The sequence below is a fragment of the Astatotilapia calliptera genome, chromosome 7, assembly GCF_900246225.1.
Source record: "Astatotilapia calliptera chromosome 7, fAstCal1.2, whole genome shotgun sequence".
Classification (NCBI taxonomy): domain Eukaryota; kingdom Metazoa; phylum Chordata; class Actinopteri; order Cichliformes; family Cichlidae; genus Astatotilapia; species Astatotilapia calliptera.
The window spans coordinates 44,807,743-44,826,952 of record NC_039308.1 but is presented as its reverse complement, the minus strand read 5'-3'; the positions used below and the strand labels follow the sequence as shown (position 1 = coordinate 44,826,952).

The 19,210-nt window shown below is 40.8% G+C and overlaps 2 protein-coding genes across 13 annotated transcripts in view; both read right to left on the bottom strand.

Annotated features, from left to right (window-relative positions):
* kif21a (kinesin family member 21A) overlaps positions 1-5,585 on the bottom strand; it is a 60,617-nt gene extending 55,032 nt beyond the window's left edge. For 4 of the 5 annotated variants that reach the window (XM_026175039.1, XM_026175040.1, XM_026175043.1 and 1 more), the window contains exon 1: positions 5,148-5,584. In XM_026175039.1, the coding sequence (XP_026030824.1) occupies positions 5,148-5,191 (44 nt within the window). In that variant the 5' untranslated portion in view covers positions 5,192-5,584. Of the gene's footprint in view, positions 1-5,147 lie in introns of all 5 variants that reach the window. The other variant, XM_026175044.1, reaches the window with a different exon arrangement.
* Positions 5,586-7,963: 2,378 nt separating this feature from the next.
* LOC113026351 (proton myo-inositol cotransporter-like) lies at positions 7,964-16,743 on the bottom strand. Of its 8 annotated transcripts, XM_026175037.1 has the most exons (13): positions 16,562-16,743; positions 15,125-15,594; positions 14,742-14,901; positions 14,370-14,578; positions 14,167-14,275; positions 13,878-14,041; positions 13,397-13,511; positions 12,904-13,029; positions 11,860-11,978; positions 11,007-11,159; positions 9,664-9,836; positions 8,658-8,726; positions 7,964-8,542 (listed from the first exon to the last, which is right to left on the bottom strand). In XM_026175037.1, the coding sequence occupies exons 2-13, from the start codon at positions 15,564-15,566 to the stop codon at positions 8,534-8,536; spliced, it is 1,848 nt and encodes a 615-aa protein (XP_026030822.1). In that variant the 5' UTR covers positions 15,567-15,594; positions 16,562-16,743; the 3' UTR covers positions 7,964-8,533. The 8 variants fall into 8 exon arrangements, with proteins under 8 accessions (XP_026030822.1, XP_026030816.1, XP_026030818.1 ...); XM_026175031.1 differs by having other exon boundaries at positions 7,964-8,726; XM_026175033.1 differs by having other exon boundaries at positions 7,964-8,726; positions 15,125-15,591; positions 16,562-16,742.
* Between the last annotated feature and the right edge of the window lie 2,467 nt (positions 16,744-19,210).

Here is a 19,210-nt window from a genome sequence, read left to right as displayed (position 1 = left end):
TGCAACATGGTCACTTCAGGAGTGATGTCACTTGTATCTCCGACATCCAACTTCTGATGTAAACGGAGTGCAGCAAGAAGTGTGCATCAGGACTGCTTCATTCAGTGATACAGCTCAATATTCGGCTTGCAATGGTTATTCAGCAACAGTAAAATATTGAGGCAAACTTTCATTTTGCCACCATTCTCAGTTTCACAGTCTACTGAATAAGTTGTTTAGTAAAGTCATTTTTAACATTTTTGAAAATGAAAACAACAACAACAACAACAACAACAACAAGACAAAAAGAATGGCCATGAATAAATATTTCCCTCACACTTCCCTGAAGCCTGAGGCAGTGGCTTCGAATTGCTTTCTCTTTCTGAGTCAGTCTATTAATGCACAAGACAAATATACTGCCACTTTTACTTAAAGTTAAGCTACTATTATAGTTATAGCAGAGGATCAATTCTAGTTTTATATGTATCACAGTTCATACCCTTTTATGATCTTACAAATGGGAGAAATGTAGGTGATACTTTTGGTTTAAAATTTTAATAAACACATTGTCAAACTGGTTTTTAATCATCTGCAGAATAAAATACATACATTTAATTTAAAGATGAAATTAAAATGTTTGTACAGGCTCCCTCATAAATTTTAAAGTTCAATTTAAAGTTTTAGGTAATAGCTTTCAGAGCTCATCATGGTCAGATGGTTTCCTATTTTTTTTAACTTTTAAATCTGTACGTAATTACAGTGTCTCTGAGGTGAACTGATTAATGCTGTTCATAGAACCTCAGTCCAGGTTAGAGACGGAGGGAAATTGTGCTTTTGAGATTGTAGCTCAAAAGCTATAAAACTTCCATTGGACTTAAGATCTGTACTGATCACCCAGTCCCAGGGTTAACATTTGAAACTTAACCAGCAGTGATGGGTTAAAAAAAAAAAAAAAGTTACACTGGACAATTTACTAGAATGGGAGAAAAAAAGAACGCAGGTAAAGACCAACACACTCTTAAACCCACACACAAACACATCTAAACGACTGTGGGTCAACAGCTACATCCTGACAGACTCTCACAGTTCAGTGGATGTGAACAAAGCGCGAGGTCTGCAGAGGCTTTAAACTGAGGGGCTGTGTTTAGTTGGTGCTGCCATGGGCGACGAACACGAATCTAAATGTCCTGAGCGCCAACTGGTCCTCTGCCAGTAACCTACTGGCCCTGCCCTTGTTACAGTGTCCAAAAACCTGTTAAAACTTCACTCAAAAAATTCATGTCTTTGCACTTCAACTATAAACTTTTGGACAGATAAACCTTTAGCTTTTATGTAGCATACAAAAACATGAGTTGCTTTTAAACACAGAAAATAGGTATGTTAAGGTTAGCCAACTAATGCTTCAGCTAACTGTTTAACAACAGACACAAATTGATATTTTACATGTAGCTACATGCTTTTCCCCCTTTGTTGTTTTTTTTTTACAATTTTTCGACTGAGCCCTTTTCCCCCCCTCTCCGATGAAAGACACTAATCTCTATTTGCATTGTAAACCTCGGCTCACACAGCTTTTGTCAGCTGAGCTGAAGCCCATTCTGGTCAATAATATAAGATATCTGCTCTAATCGTGCAGCTCATTTTAACAAGATTGTTCCACCACAGTTAGTCCTGTCTCTACAGCTGGCTTGTGAGCCACAACCTGAGGCTTAGCCTTACCCACTTATACCAGTTGCTGCATGCCTACACTTGATTACATTAAAGCATGGCTGTAACTTAAGTCTTAAGAGGTTTAGGGACCCATTTAATTTCATTATCGTCATTGTTATGGCCTTCAGCTGAGCATCAGAGACAACAAGTCTTTACAGGGGAAATGAGGAGGTAAATTTCAAGGTGAGATGTGGCATGGCTTTTGATTTTGCAAGCTCCTCCACTTTATGTTATTAAGTGGTTAATGCACAAGCTAAGCTCTTACAGCAGATATAAACAAAGTCAAAGATACTTCTCTCTCACTTTGATCCCCAGTGCTAAGCTGTCAGCACATTAAAAACAATGATTCTGCTACATACACTAATAACAACCACAGCAGGCAGGTTCAGCAAGTCCTCACTGCAAGCCTTTCGGCCCCTCCCATCAATGCACACCTACCATTTAAAACAGACTGTTATGACATAATGGGCTGTTCAAATAAACCAGGTACAGTACAATTAATATAATGTAGTCAGGGAGGGATACGACTGTGCAACTGTTTCACAATACACCCTCTACTGCCACCATTTTTCTGCACGAGTAAACACTGACAAGCAAATGTTCTCGGCTTTGAGTTCCTTTGTAGAAGTCTGACAGAGCAAGATGGCCTTTTTTATATAAACATAAAGTTTTGGCCTTAAACTGTTAAATGACCTTAAGAAGTCCTTTTAGTCCTTAAAACCAACCCTGTATAAAACAGAACCATGAAAACTGTTGGTCTGCAAGATGAGTTCAGCTATTTTTCCATGATGTCTACATATGAGGCGTTTTTGTTGACACACACCTAACCAAATATCCATAGGCTTGTTGGGTTTAGCAGAGAGAAAAAACAAAAACGAAACCGTCATGCCCAATTTGAAGCATCTATGCACATGCATTTGTCACTAGAAAACCCATTACAGATGAAAACTGATCTTCACTAAAACTCTGTGGTAACAGAATTACATTTAGAGGCATCATTATGAGAAAGCTCAATTATGCTTTTCAGGGTACATTTACCAAATAACCAGTCTCACATATGGCAAACTGAAGTACAGTTTACTAAGATCAGAGCTGTAATTTTAGCTGGTGGAACCACAACACAAAACATTCACCTCTTCCTAAGTGAATGGTTGTCTACACTTTCACTGCAATTTGCATGCTCCTATAGCGACTCTCTCTGACAATGCAAATCATTTTAAAAATACACTTGCATCCAATTTGGACAGGCGTGCGTTTTACTTTCATATGAAACTGGCATATCATAATTCTGCTACCTTACACTCATGTATGAGGTGTGAATCAATATGAATTATTACATTAGACAGGTGATTTTTTGTAATCAGATACGTTGACTTCATGTGTACGCTAATAGGAGAAAGGGTTTTCTATTCTATGTAGACCCCCTCCATTTCATCTTGTGGGGTAATTTATTGTCATCATCAAAGTAGATTATGGTTCGGATAACAATTTGGCAAAAAAAACAGTCGCTACTTTATGATTTGTGATGGTGATAATTAACTGAAAGAGTGTAGGGTGAACAGAAGTTAACCAACTTGCAGAGAAGAATATTAAACACTCTTAAGAGGTAAAATAGTGTTCAGCGGAAAAAAGCTAATCAGATTTAAAAGAAATGCATTATTAAAATTGATTAATGATGACCATTACCTCCACTGACCTTTGACCTAACTGACACGCACACAACTGACACCACAGTTCGTTCATTCCTAGATGCATATTTCCGGACTTTTGATTTCTTCAGGACTGTTTGGCTATTGCATCACACAGTCTCACAACGTATCACTGTATAACCATACTGTCATTATAGTGGTAGCATTATAGGAGCTGCTCCATTCCTAACCTTACATCCCTGCAAACATCAAAGGTAATCAAAACATTTCTAAAACTCTTAACAAAAACCCAAAGTGCCTGCAGCAAAACAACACTACAAATCACACCACAGAATCGAGACAAACAGCAAAACTTTACAGTAAGGCAGCGCAGGGCCGTTATATTACTTAGTGCAACCAACTGTGCAACCCCAGAGGGACAAACAGGAAAGCCCCAGCAGAGTAGACTCCAGGTGGGGAGAGACAACTGACCGCATTACAGGCTCCACAGGGGAGAAGTGGCACTCGATCCACTTAGACTGGGACGGCAACATGCTGCTTGTTCTGGGAACTGTTTTGTAATTAACTGGGCAGGTCCAGGCAGTTGCCTGTTTTGCTTTCATCCTTCCATTAAAACCACTAAATGTCTATCTTTGCAAAGGCAAATTTTTCAGGAGTTATTTGGCAACAAATAACAGGCGGTACAAAACAGAACATCTCCAGAATCACTAGTTTCTGTTGGAAAATGTCCTACCATAAAAACTGTGTTCGAAACCAACACTTGAGACCAATTCAACCCCTGTTTTACATGGAGTAGCAACAGCATAAAATAAATTATTCCCCTCATAAATGGGATACTGGGGAATGGTATCCGGAAGCTCAGCACAAACATAATCATCACAAATAATGACGAGGCACTTGTGTGTCTTTAAGGTTGAACAAGGAACACAGGCGAGCAGCTGAATATGAGGATACCAAAAAAAAAAAGAAAAAACAGATATGAGAAACTATACTGCCATTATGAGTCATTTTTATAATTACTATGGATACGGACAGACTGGAGGGGAGAGAAAGAGATTGGTTTCCCCATTATGTCACTGTCAGTGCCACTTCACCATCTGGGTGTGAGCGGCCTTCTTCAGCATGAATACAGCCGCCCACATCAAGTGCATGAAATTAGAGGTGAAGCAGCCTGTCCGTTTGGTGAATTGATTGGAACAGTACTGAATCGCTGAGAGCCGTGACTGAGCTGTCCACTGAATGTCTACAAACAAAGAGCAGGCTTGACAGCGTTATAGGCCCACTGCCCTTTTCCTTGGAACCTGACTGTCAGTGAAGCTCTTCTTTCATCGATCCACTGTCTCTGCAGGAGGCTTTGATGAGACGCCAGACCGTTGGACGAAGACAGGCCGACTGGCTCTCTCCCACCTTCTCCATCTGTTTCCTTTTCTATGATAGAGAGAGCCGCTGCAAAAAGATATCGTCACTCCTCCCAGCATGCACGCTACAGAGGATGGCCCGTGAATGTGTGCGCGCGTGCGCGTACCTGTGCAATGGGCGTGATGCTCTATGTTTGTGAGCCCCCAACACAAAACCTGCTCATTCAAACTGAGGTGAGAAACAATTGCGCCGCAAACATGTCCTGAAAGCCGGTGACAGCAACGTCACGACGCGGAATATTTTCCAGGTCAAAGAGTGTTTGGTGAACACAAGATGATGCTGATGACCTGCAGGTGTTTGCGAGGCCGGCTGCACTGACTGACAGGTGGCACCGGGCAATTAATGTTGCTACGCATTTGGGAGTTAATGGAAACATTTAAATAGTCGCCTTACCTCAATGCCACACGGACAGAGCTTTCATCCTGTCCCGTTGTCATGATTCCTTATGCAACAGCAGGTAGAAGAAAAAATAATAATAATAGTGCGGATTTATCTGCGTTGGCTACTAGCCCCGGCAAAAAAAAGGAGTGCGCACTATACTCCCGCTGGCGAGCGGATCACCTCGACTTCAGCGCCGCCATTAAAAAATAAAACCCACAACAACCTATCTTAACGGTGTTTAAACCATGATATCGGGGAAGAGCCGCGGTGGTGTGCCCGCGTGCTGCGTCTACGTACGCTGCATCTCTGCGCAACTTGGCCCTGATGCTCCGACTCGAGCCCGTCTGCACACTGCCACTCCGGCTGCTGGTGAGCCAATGGCGCGCGCGTACGCGTTCATTGGTTCAAACACACTCGCACATGTGCGCGCGCCCCTCGGTGCCTCGCCGTTCCTCTCTCCGCTCCGTTTAGACACTGGGAGGGATCCGCAGTGCGTCAGCAAGCCACGCCCTCTCCGGGGAGTGAGGCGATAGTAAGAATCACTGTATTATTTTTCCCCCCAGTATATTGGAGGAGTACCAAAATCTGCATTTCCACATTAATAAAAAGCGCTCGTGACACAGTCCAGAATGAATCTGTAGCCCAAAATGTACATTTTCCAGACAGTTATCATCGTTTTATGATAGAAAATGTTGGGACAATATTAATTTAATTTTAAAACATTTTTTTTCTGTGCGTCTTAGAGAAATCACAGCACCATGAACCGCTTTACAGCATCAGCCATTTGGCTTTCAGGCATGAAGTCATGTCAGCAACGGCAGAGAATCTACCAGCAGCCTTCTGATAGCAGTAACCTTGGACTACCACAAGCTTCTTTTACACAAATGAAAGTTTCGATAGCTTAGCAGGTAGATAGTTGGACTTTCATGTGACTACAAAAGATGGGCAAACACGAGTATCTATAAGAAATCCTAAATGACATCAGTACATATTTCGAATTCAATTTAATACCATATCAAAACGTTTGTTTTAAGCAATTTTACAATATCATTTAAATTACCAAATAAATAAATGGCAATATTCTATTGTTTATTATTTAATATACTCTGTAATCATCCCATTAAAAAAAAAAAGCAATCATTTAGTTTACAGATAACAAATATATGAATCCATGTTCCCAGTAGCAATAAATATAAAAAAGTCACTAAAATTGCACTGGCAGATAATCTATTTTTTAAGCTCACATATAAAATAAAGGGTTTTTTGTTGTTTTTTTCTTTTGTTTTTCTTTTGCTCCCTGCTAACGTTCATCGCGACTATTTATTCTCTTTAGTTGTTTTTTACTGCCATCTTGTGGATTGGATAATCACAGTGCCACACGAAGGAACTGTAGGGGCCAACACTGCATTTATGTTTCTTAGAAAGAGTGGAACACATCTGGTCACAATGGAAATCAAATCCTACGACTGCACAGAAATAACTGACCTGATGTGTAATTTGCACCCCTTCTCTAATATAAACATAACCTGACGTCTACAGAGCCAAAACTGTGACTCAGCAAACCTTAAGACCAGGTCAGGATTCGATATCCCGTGGCTGCATTGTTAGATTTTGGATCATATGCAAGTCTTTTTTTTCATACATTTTTATTTTTTCTACAGTGTCAGATTGTTTACAAAAACTCATCCTAATGAATTTAATGCCACCTTCCCACCCCACAAACACCTGTAAAAGTATTATATAGTTACTCTATTACATATTTTATATTTATATATTTACAAGTTCTTTAATTGAAATAAACTTCCCATCTTATCTACAACATGTTCTAGTTTTTATCCCTTTCTCATGCCATAACGAAAAATTGTCTTTACCCGACCAAAATCTGGATTGTTCCAAATGTTTTAGTTTACCTGGGATAAGTGAAGACTTTTAACACAACCAATTAAATACAAAACATCCTGAATGTTCATCACCTGGTTTGCCACAAAACAGAAATGACCCAGTGACTACTGATTTTTTCCATCAACTCAACATTTACCAGCAGTTTCATGATCAGGGTCTCCTTGTGACCAAAAACACCAAAACACCATCCCAACTTTGCATTAAGTATTTCACCTAAAAATGGGCTAGAAATCAACCACTGTTATTATGTTAAAAATCATATGTGATTCTCCTTTGCCAACATTAAAGTGGCCTGAGATTTAAAGCAGGAGTGCACACACACTTTAAGACTGTGGGTGCCGGTTTAGTTCACTGGGATGAGCAGGGGACCATATGACATAATGCAACGTGTACACTAATGTCAAATGGACTCTGAACAGTTCAAAGATCACTCACAACAGTAATAAAAACTATAAACTATATAAAACCGTACAAGAAACACATAAAAAGACCAAAGCTGCCTTTCCCCACTCTCCCAAATTACACAGAGCACATTCATGTGGACATGGACAGTCAGAAGGATCTTTTATATTATTAGCTTTAACTATGTAGGTCCTCTAGAGTAGGTAGGGGGCATCCCATGGTTTTCTGGGCCACCCTCGGGAGCGCCTTGTTTTGTGCCACTGTACAAGAGGAAAACCACACACAGAAGTAATATATTAAAATACTCTGTGGAGCAGCAGTAGGACACCAACAGCCTCTGGGAGATGTTCTTCCTCAGGATCTTTGGGAAAGTCTCTGTTATTCTTTGTTTCAGTGTTGTGAGCACTTCAACAATTTTTCATGCCGTCTTAGACTCTTAGAAATGATGTCATGTTACCATCTTCAATTACATTTGAGCAACACTCAAATGACCTTTTCACACAAAAACTGACTGACTTCACAGATCAGGCTCTTTTGACAAGTTTATTTATCAAATATGACATTGGTGAAAAGAAAACAAAACACACATATATTGTAACTTTGCAAACAGTTAACTTTTCATATACAAAATGCTGATCCATTTATCCATAAAATTCATTTATGGCCTTTTAACCTGAAATGCTTTCCCCTCGAAGCTGTCAAGACAATCAGCTCTGTTCACCTGAGGAAAAACTCTGTCTCATATAAAGGTGGTAGTGTCATGAGTCTATTCTTTTCCCCCAGCACAAGAGGGAAATCCATTCATTTCAAACAAAAGCAGAATGGACCTGTAACTACAGATCACGTAGTTTTAGGTATCAAGCACTTTCATGTTTCCATGTGGAGGTTTTGTACAATTTCCAAATACATCTTAGCCTGTGCTTGATGTACAAAAAAAAATAAAAATAAGGCCGCATGAAAAATATTTAATGAAAAATCAATATTTGTAAATGCCAGCAGTGCCAATAAAGCAAACTGGTACTTATCAAAGTATCCCAGTGTAAAAAGGACATTCTGTACAAAAGCCCTCTGTGGGACGTTGTTCTTGGTCACCATTATCTCAGCTGCAACAACAAAGATATGAAATTGAACATTTTGAACATCAAAAAGGCATTTTTCTTTGTACAGTAACATAACATCAAAGTTTGTAGCACTTTAATACCTCGATGCATTACTTACAGTTATATAGGCTATGGCACTGTCTGACTCCACGGCTCCATAGTTTGCTTGGCTGAATTCCAAATCATGCTAAAAAAACAACAACTTGCTATAGCAATCTGGCACGTAGGAAACATTTTATTTATCACTTAATTTTATTATTTATTGAAAAAATAAAAGACTTTAAAGTGCAAACTCACCCACTTTCTAGTTGACAACAGAAACACGTGATTAGTATTTTTGACACCAGCTTTGATTGGAGGACTAACCCCATGTTAATGATTTCGAAAAGATGTGCAAACGTCCAAGTATGGCAGAAATCAGTGAAAGCAGTTTCACAGATCTTCAAATTCTCAAATCCTTATCATTTCACCACAATCAGATTTCTGCCCGTATCTCGTTTTTGTAGTTTATAAAAGATGGATGGTCAGACGGAAATCACGCAACTTAATGGAATTAAATATGTGAGGGTAAACGATGAGTCAGCAACCAACTGTGTGGTTAAAACAACAACAACAAAAGGCTTGTTTCTAAAAGGTTTCTCAACAAGAAAATGGAAATATTTCACTCATTTTCATTGTGGTCTGATCAGTTTGTAAAACAAGGATTTTCTGATCCCAGCAACACTGTCACAGATTAACTGTGCCCACAGCAATACTGCGTAGACACCAGTCAGTATTCCCTTTTTATTAGTGCATAAATGACGATGAGAAATAAGGAGGATATTCAAAAGTAAGAAATGCAAAGCAACACGATTTCCAGGTGAGATAAAGGCAGAACTAAAAAGAAATTTGAAAAAGTTGCTTAAATGAAAGAAAGCACCAGTTAAAGTCAACCCCAGGGGAGCTCTAGCCTGCGTTTGGTCCCATTCGATCACACCCACCAGAGGGAACCGTGAATACCTTTTCCTCCCCGCAAGAGCAGCCATCCCAGGAAAACCAAAGGACAGAGTGGAAAGCGAAATCATCCCAGTCTACTCTACATCTGAGGCGTCGTTGTCAGAGGGGAGGTAGTTGCTGCCTTTTACCCGGATGTATTGGACATGACGATTGCTGTTGGGTGAAGGCTCTCCACAGGAGCAGAGCTGACCTGCGAACAGGTTCTCAATCTCTTCCAGCTGTAGGCCCTTTGTCTCTGGGAGGCAGCCCAGTACAAAGATGAGACCCAGCATGGCCAGGCCCGTGTACAAGAAGAACGCACCTGGAATACAGGGATTTTGGAAATTAGGCTCAAAACTATGAAGTTCTTGGCTGTAAATTAAACTTGATAAAGTTGTGTGAATTGTTTATTTAAATATTTAAATAGGAAAAAACACCTAATAAACAAATTCAATTCCTCTAAATAACCTTAAAATAACCTTAAAAAGCTATGCACACTGCTCAGAAAACTTCAACACAGCATCAAGTTAAGCTTGCAGGATATTGATGTGGTCAGTTAAGTAGCAGAGGGGGTTATTCATCAGTTTCAGCTTCTTTGGGGTTAATAAAATTAACATCAGGTGCACTAGAGGGGCAACAATGAGACTACCCCCAAAACAGGAATGGTTTTACAAGTAGAGACCACTGACATTTTCCCTCCTCATCTTTTCTGACTGTTTTTTCACTTGTTTTGCATTTGGCCAGGGTCAGCATCACTACTGGCAGCATGAGATCATATCTGGACCCTATAGAGGTTGCAAGAGGTAGTCTAGCTCCTCTAGGATGGCAAATCAATACGTGCTAATGCGGAAGGTTTGCTGTGTCTCACAGCAGTCTCGAGAGCACAGAGGAGATTCCAGGAGTCAGGCAGTTACTCTAAAAGAGCTGGACAAGGCTGAGAAGGTCCTTCAGTAGGACCCATCAGCAGGACCACTATTTGTTCCTGGCGGGATGGAAACTGCCAGAGCTACAAAATGACCACCAGCCAATCACTGGTGTAAATGTCTGACCAAACAACCAGAAACAGACCTTATGAGGGTGGCCTGAAGGCCCAATGTCCTCTAGTGGGCGCTGTGCTCACTGTCTGGTACCATGGAGTCTAAGGCTACTTTCACACTGCAGGCGAAATAGCTGGAATGAAGATCGGGAAAATGGACCAGGCTGCCGCATCATTTTTTTCACTTTTTCAGGAGGTGTCTTTGAATAATTTTCATTTCCATCAAACAACTCGGGATGCTTACGTTCCAAACACATTACCCAGTCCATATCATTTTTTCCTTGGAGGTCTGATCCTTTAACTTTTTTTAAAGAAGTATTTAACCCAATTAACCACAACTCAACCAGCAATAAAAATGTCTGTCCCTTTCTTTTTTTTGCCAAGTTTTATACTTTTAGCGTTTCCAGTTACTTAATACCCTAAAACACTTTAGCTGCTATCTTAATGCCGTCTTACCATAATAAGTAAGAAACTCTGCAACATGGAGAAACGTCAGAGACACCAAGACATTGAAGATCCAGTTCACTCCAGCTGAACAGGCGTTGCCAGTACTGCGCGCCCAAAGTGGGTAGATCTCAGAGTTCACTGTCCAAGGCATGGGGCCCATACCTGTAACGTGTATTGTATGCATTATTTTATCACATTAGACATGTGTCAACGACATATTAGCTGTTGGTTAGCCTTCATGATTAGGATAACACTGATAACATTCAAAGAGGTTGAGTATGAAGAAGCATTTTCCTACATCTTGAAAATTTGTTCTATTTCCATAACTCGTTTCTTAGTGTCACATTACAACGCATTAAAAAGTGATGATTTTGTTTTCGAATTTGCAAATGTTTGAATAGACATGATTTGGTATAAAAGATGGACCCAGACTGTTTGAAAAGTGATGCTAAGGTGGAAGCGCCTTTTATAAGGAAGGAATTTATAAGGCAACTTTTAAATGAGATCATGTGTTTTCAGAAAAGTCATTTTCAGATGGGGCGACTCATCGGTAGATGGTTTATTATTCGAACGACAGGCTGTTCATCACAAGTTTTCAGCCAATAAGACAGCAATGCAACAGTCAGGCCTAGTGCTCACTCCTCAGCTTTATAATGCCACTTCACTGACTGTCACACAGTAGCCATATCCATCATTTATACTGTCCAAGTTACCTCACAGTCAAACTAAATTAGGGGAATAGACTCAGCACGTTTAGGTTCAGCTGCAATAAGATGGGGATGGCTATGAACTGAGAAATAATAATTTAAACAACAAAATAAAAACAAATACAAAAAAAAACAAGAAGAAATTAATTTTAAACCTGGAGCAAAGAACGCAAGGTAGAGGATGAGGCCAAAAAGAACAATCCAGGAGTAAGACGAAGGACAGTAGTTGTACGCCCAAATTGGATTGTCGCTTGCTTCTGTTCCATTGGAACACCTGGATTAAAAACAAAAATAATAATAATAAAAAACAGAAACCATATTGTACTTCATAAAGCCACCCTACTGTTTTACATTTAGACTTTATTTAATTAAACATAATGTTATCAAATGTTTTACTTATTTTATTTTCATTGCATTGCATTTAGATTTTTACTTATTTTGCTTCTTTGATTTACTAAATTTTGGGATTGAATACTTGTTTCATTTTCCTTTTATTGAGCTAATCATCTCAACTTTGGGGGTAAATAACACAGATTAGCTTAAAAGTATTTGAAAAACAATCTATTACAGTGCAGGTCATAGACAGCATTGTAATATTTCAAGCACTACTTTTAGTAGTATTTTAAAACTGGACCTTCAAATAATGTTCACAGACACATGAACGGAAGGTCAGGAAGAGACGTGCTCTCACACTCTCAGATACGCAACTCAAGCTTAAAACACACAACACATCACCACACCTATGACGTAACACTGGATCCTGTTAATGTGACACAGACAGGAAGCTATAAAACTCCACCCTTCTGTTCCTTCTAACAATTGTCTTACAACAAAGAGGATCATTCAAGTTAATAATGGAGAGTTTTATCTGCATCTGTTCTGTGTTTTGTTAACATTATATATGTAAAAGATGTCTGTTGATGGCATTGCAAGACATCCCTGTGGTTTTTTACCTTGAAAATGATTGCATTAGTGAATAAGTTGAGATGATATTATGCAGGTTTTCCATGAGTTTGTTAGCACTATTATTTCACTACTTCTTTATGCACTTTTGATATCATCCATATTTCCATCCATCCACTTAGCAGTCATATCCAAGAAAGAAATCACTGGAACATCTTTTCGGACCTTTACATTTTTTGTGAGCTAATGCATACACCTTCCCTTTATACAAAAACAAAAGACCCCAAATATCTGACCTTCCCCAGGCTGCATGATCCGTGGATGACTGATTGACAGGAACACAGGAAGAGTCGTACACGTTGGTGCCATTTTCAAGGAAACAAAATCCACAATCTGGATCCAGCATGCAGCCTTCACAAGACCTGCAGGACAGAGATGAATGCAAAAGCTTTCACAAAAGACACCACCAAATCTACTGAGCGGCAGAGATCAGGCCTTTAAAGATTAAGCAAATACAGCTATTGTTGGAGGTAGGAGGAAGAGTGAGGGGTTAAAAATCACCAGAGGATGCATACACGCACTCCAAGAATGAAAGTTAGCGAAATCATTGTCACAACAGTGAAGAAATACCAAGATAAGCATCACCACTGAGCCACAAAATACATAATACAACCAAATGTTGAACGACAACATAGTGTAAACTGACAGGAAGTCGAACTGCCTGCATGCTATGTTGCAATACAAAAACAAATAAAAATTAGTGCAGTGTGATTTTTTTTTTCTTCTTACCCATATGTCCTGCAGGTTGAGTTTTGGGGGTCTAATGGGTGGAGGGTTATAGGAGGAGAGTTCTGGGCAGATAACAAGAACCCAACTGCCAACAGAGCCAGACTCAGACCAGTTCCTGCATCGGAAACATAATGAGACAAACACACTGAGAAAGACGGCAGGGGTGTCTGCAGAAACAAGCAGTTCATTTTCATATACCTGAATAATATCATTGACCAAATATAATACTATTACCATAAAAACACATTAGTTTTACTTTAGAAGTCAGTCTGGTTGCAAAAGTCCCAGAGATGTTTACATGAAAATGATCCCAGTCCTGCCCACTGTAAACACTTTTGGCCTTAGCTACAGTAAGAACACATTTCTATATTTTTATTTTTGATTTGTGACAAATTGTGTTAAATTAACTTAACACAAACACCCCCCCCAAACTTAAAAAAAAAATGCATCTATCAATCAAGTAATCTCTATAATTACAAACCTAAAAGACTGCCCAGGGTCAGCTTCCTGCGACCCACTTTCTCAACAAGCCAGACTCCCAACAAGGTGAACACGAAGTTGGTAGCTGAAGTTGCTGCGGCCAACCATATTGCCTGTTTATCATCACGCACCCCAGCCATCTGCACAATGGTTGCACTGTAGTACCTAGGATACAGCACAGGACAGATTTACAGAAAACACACTTGCTCTGATGTAGCGCTTGAGGTTTTACAGCAATGGTTAGCATTGTCATGCGGTCTGAAACTGAACAAAACAAAAAGTCGGCCTACATGACGGTGTTTATCCCAGACAACTGCTGAAACATCTGGAGCCCACAACCAACGATGAGAGCCCTACGAGTCGGCGAGTGCCTGAGGATACGGAAAATAACAGGCCCACCTAAAAATAACCAGGGAAAAAAAAGAAAACACAGTGTGATTAAGCACGCGCACATAACACCTGCTATGTTTCCCTTTTCCTAGACATCGTTTACCTCCATTTAAATCTTTCTCTTCTTCCTCAATGCTGGCTCTGATGGTGTCATACTCCTCATCAATGTTCTGGCCTCCTCTGATCTGGCTGAGAACCTGATGAGCCTCTAGGCTTCGGCCTTTTTGGAGGAGCCAACGGGGGCTCTCGGGCAGAAAAATAAAGCCGAAGAACTGCAGCACAGAAGGAAGGCAGGAAAGGCCCAACATGTACCTAAAGCATGGAGAAGATGCAGCTTCTTGGAATCTGAAAACTCTGGTGCCCTTATTGGCATTCACGGCAAAGATCCAAATAATGGTAAAAAAGGGATAAATCAAATTTAACCAAACTAAACTAAAGCCCTTAGCACAGGTGAGAGAGCATCAAAGCTGCGTACCTCCAGCCGTCTTGTCTCACGTAGCTGAAAGCCCCATCAATCACACTGGCAATGAACTGGCCACCAGTGATAAAAAGGGAATTGATAGTGACCAGCTGACCTCGCAGGTGAGGAGGGGAAACTTCTGCGATGTACACAGGAACAGTCATGGAAGCAATGCCTAAAGGCAAGGAGAGGAACAGTTTCATGCTAATGCACAACAGATGCATTCCCACAGACAATTCATATTACATCCTAACTCTGCCGTATAATTCAGAGCTCTGTGTTTGAATAAGGCAAATATTGAATAATGAGAGTCAAACAAAGGGTTCCTTATAAGGAGCAAAATCATAATGGTGACTTTACCTTGATACAAGCTGTAGTGTTAAATAAAAATAACTTACCTATGCCCAAACCAACTGTAATTCTGCCAACAAGGAGGACCACCTTGTCTGGGGCAAGACTCAAGATGATGCCACCGACAGTGAAGATAAAGCTGGCCACAAGGATACAGATCCTGCGGCCCAGCCACCCGTTCAGGTAGCCTCCACTCAGGGCAGAGAGCGCCGCAGCTCCCACAGTACTGGAAACCAGCAGCTCCTGCCACAGAGCATTCAGGTTCATCTCCTTCTTGAGGAGAATCATGGCTCCAGAAACCACTCCAGTGTCATACCCAAAGAGGAATCCCCCCAAGGCAGAGAAAAACGCCAACAAATAGACAAAAAGCGGCTTGGGGGCATCCCGGTCTGGGAGATTCTCATCCACATGCCTAGATGGAGGTCCTATGAGACTCCGCTCTCCATCGTCCCCGGCTTTCTGTCTCCTGCTGGCCATGAGGTTGCTCATGTGCTCCAAGCTGTACTCATCATAGCTGCTGGACATAGGAGAAACCAGAGGTTAAGCTAACCAGGGGTTGCAGGTCACCACTTTATTAAATCAGCCAGGTGAGATACTTCTGTGAGGAAGTGGCGGTGACGTGTACATGGATGCAGTCATGTCCCATTAAAGCAGATTACAAATCATAATCATTTTTTGTTGTTGTCGTTTTCCCCTCAACAAAATAATAGCAGTATTTTCAGTGCAAGACGTTCAGCTAACCTCTAAGTTAAATTCCAAACCTTGGGTGTGTTTTTAGGTGTCCAGCTCGAAAAAGCAACAGGAAAGAAAGCACCACGTCGTGATTTTAGCAGCTATACTAGCTAACTTTGATGACGACATGTCGTGACTAATTCCTGTGGTTAACCGAGCGCCAGATTCTGCTGTGTCGCATATTTCGGAGTCGCGTCGTGGGAAAGCTGCTTAAACAGTGTAGGTTGATGACTTTAAGCTGACTTTAGATGTTTTGTTCACCACTGACAGCGCTACTGCTTTGCTCTGCGTGCAGCCATGTTTGTGCGTGAGGTCACGTGCCCACCCGGCTACAAAAACAATGTTGTTTCTTTTTTTTTCAAACAGAGAGTTTACGATCTTCCTACAGCACCGTGCCAAACTCCATCCAAAATGTCATTTTTAACGAATTTGTGCTCAGCGGAGACTTTTGTGCACGTAAAACCAGAGTTGACAGCACATGTATTGTCTACTCGAAAATTCGGCAGAGATGTGAGTGAACAATTTTCATTCAGATCACTTTACCCCATCTATTTTTCATTATTTTCATGAGTATTTCCGAATGTAACTTCTACTTCATTTATTCTTATAATGCTAAAAGTACGGAATGGTAAGTGACCCTTATGCCCCTTGTCCCCATAAGTCATCTGTTTGCAATAAAGTCAAATAAGTCGCATTACTGGACTTTAGCCTGTCAGGTCACCTTAACTATCTGTGAAAAAAAAAACCCATACCTCTAAAAAGGCTGCTTTCCTCCAGCGCACAGTGCTGCTGTGGATGTGTTCTTCAACAAACAGGAAGTCTGTTATGTGGATCATATGATATTATCCCTGAAAAAAAAAAAGTAAACACGCCCATTTGAACTGTAAAATGTAACCCAACTGGTTCTTTTTATGGTAGTCGTGATTAATGAGCCAACACAGCAGGAATTTGCACTGGCCACAAAACATGGCAAAGATTTCAACTGTGAGCACTTTTTTATGCGCTATCAGTAAGTTTGGGCAGATTTAGATGGATACGTTTCGCGAAGGTAAATATTAACTGTTGCTTAGCTACTTTCGTTTTTGTTTATTTTTACCCCCCAAAATATGATTAACATTCTTTTTTTAATCAAACAGACACTTGACAGATAAAGACACGTTTTCCACTGGGCTTTCCTACATATAAATTGTGCAAAGTTGGGTGATCGTGGCTCAAGAGTTGGGCGTTCGCCTTGTAATCGGAAGGTTACCGGTTCGAGCCCCGGCTCGGACAGTCTCGGTCATTGTGTCCTTGGGCAAGACACTTCACCTGTTCCCTACTGGTGGTGGTCAGAGGGCCCGGTGGCGCCAGTGTGCCCGGTGTCCTTAGGGACTAGTAAAGCGCTATACAAATACAGGCCAAAAAGCAAAACCCATCTAAACCGTGGTCTAATGTATACTTTAAAACGCATAAAGCATTCTTGTGTCCTAAAATAAAATTCCATGACTACAATCTTTAAACAACAAGTAAACCGGAGTTTTTTTTTCTTTCTTTATTTAAGTAGTCTTCAGGAATAGTTCTGAATGATTAAAAAAAAAAAAACGGCTGAAAAGTGAAGATATTTAGGCATATCACTGGTGGTTGGGGGGTTGTACCCAATGCTGAATACAGGAAAAATAAGATATGACCACTATGTCAAGCTGATATTCTGTGCTCACCGACTGTCATCCAATCCTCAAATCAGATGGTGCTCTCCTTGCCAGGGAACAGCTGGACCTGAACCACAGCTTCTAGGGACACTGGAAGTACCTACACTATAACATACTTTGTACTTATGCTATACAACTTAAACAACATAGTTTTCAATGATTTCTTGTTTTAAGCCTCACACTCATTTACTTTCCTCTCTGTGGGAGAAAAGGGTCCACCCAATATCTCAAAAAAAGTGCAAAGGTAGACAGCATAGTATGGTAAACAATATATATTTTATTCTATATGTCAATGGAAAATTGTATTTAGTAGTCAGTATAATCTTTTAGTGATATAAGTTTGCTTATGGTAGGATGCTGTTTGTAGTTATTTGGTAGTGACAGGATGTGTGATTTTTAGCAGGCTTGGTTCACCCCCACATCCTGGGAGCATGGGAGAGGTCGTACCTTGTTTTATTGTTTTAACGTAGCTATGTCTGTTTTAGTCTAAGTGCCTTAACTGCTGGACTTCCTCACCGTGCCATCTAGGGTGGGGGAGACTACCCTCTTTATGACCAAGGATGTACCTTTTGTGCTTTCATGTTTTATGACCCTTTGATCAGCAGGACACACACACACACACACACACACACACACACACACACACACACACACACACACACACACACACACACTGAAGTATAAATAAAGACCGGGGCAGTTTCTTAGTGCGAGTCTCAGTCTGGAGGCTGCCCTTGCTAGCAAGAAGTTCTGTGTGTTTCTCTTCTCTGAGTCTTTACTGAAGAAGTGTTTTAGAATATTTTCCCTAACACTATATATCTATATATTTTTCATAGCTGCTTTTATTATTATATTATCATGATCAGAAACTAATCCCACAATATCATTTGCATTGGTAAGTTAAACTGCATAAAGAAATTATTATTTACAATGCTGCAGTCTGTTCCATGCAGCTACATTTTCAATAGAATTCACTGGAGAGCAACCTGTTGAAATGATCCCATATCCATCCATCAGTCTACCCATCCATCCATCTTCTTCTCCTTATTTGGGGCCAGGTTGCAGGGGCAGCAGCCTAAGGAGAGAAGCCTTGACTTCCCTCTCACCAGCCTTCTCCTCCAGCTTATCCCAAGGAACACCAAGGCATTCGCAGGCCAGCCACCCTTCAGAGAAAGCTAATTTCTGCCTCTTGTATCTGTGATCTCAATCTTTTGGTCACTACCCAAAGCTCAGGACCATAGGTGAGAGTAAGGACGTAGCTCAACCAGCTAAATCAAGAACTTTGCTTTTACACTCAGCAGCAACCGCATCATTGTAGCCACAGCATAAATCTGTCTGTTTATCTTCCACACCCAGCAGTCATCAACAAGACTCTGAGCTGCTTAAACTCCTCCACTTGGGACCGTAACTCATCCCTGACCCGGAGTGGGCACAACATCCTTTTCCAGCTGAGGACCATGGCCTCAGACTTGGAGCCGATTCTCATTCCTGCCACTTTACACTCAGCTGCGAACTGCTACAGTGCGAGCTGGAGGTCGCCGCCTTACTATACCTTTAGGCGCCCCAAGTCTGTCCAGCATCCAACCCCGCCACATGACTTGGATCAGGTGATCAGTTGAGAGCTCAGCACCTCTCTTCACACAAGTATCCAGAACATATGGCCGCAGATCTGATGATACAAAATTGATCATCGACCTGCAGCCTAGGGTCTCT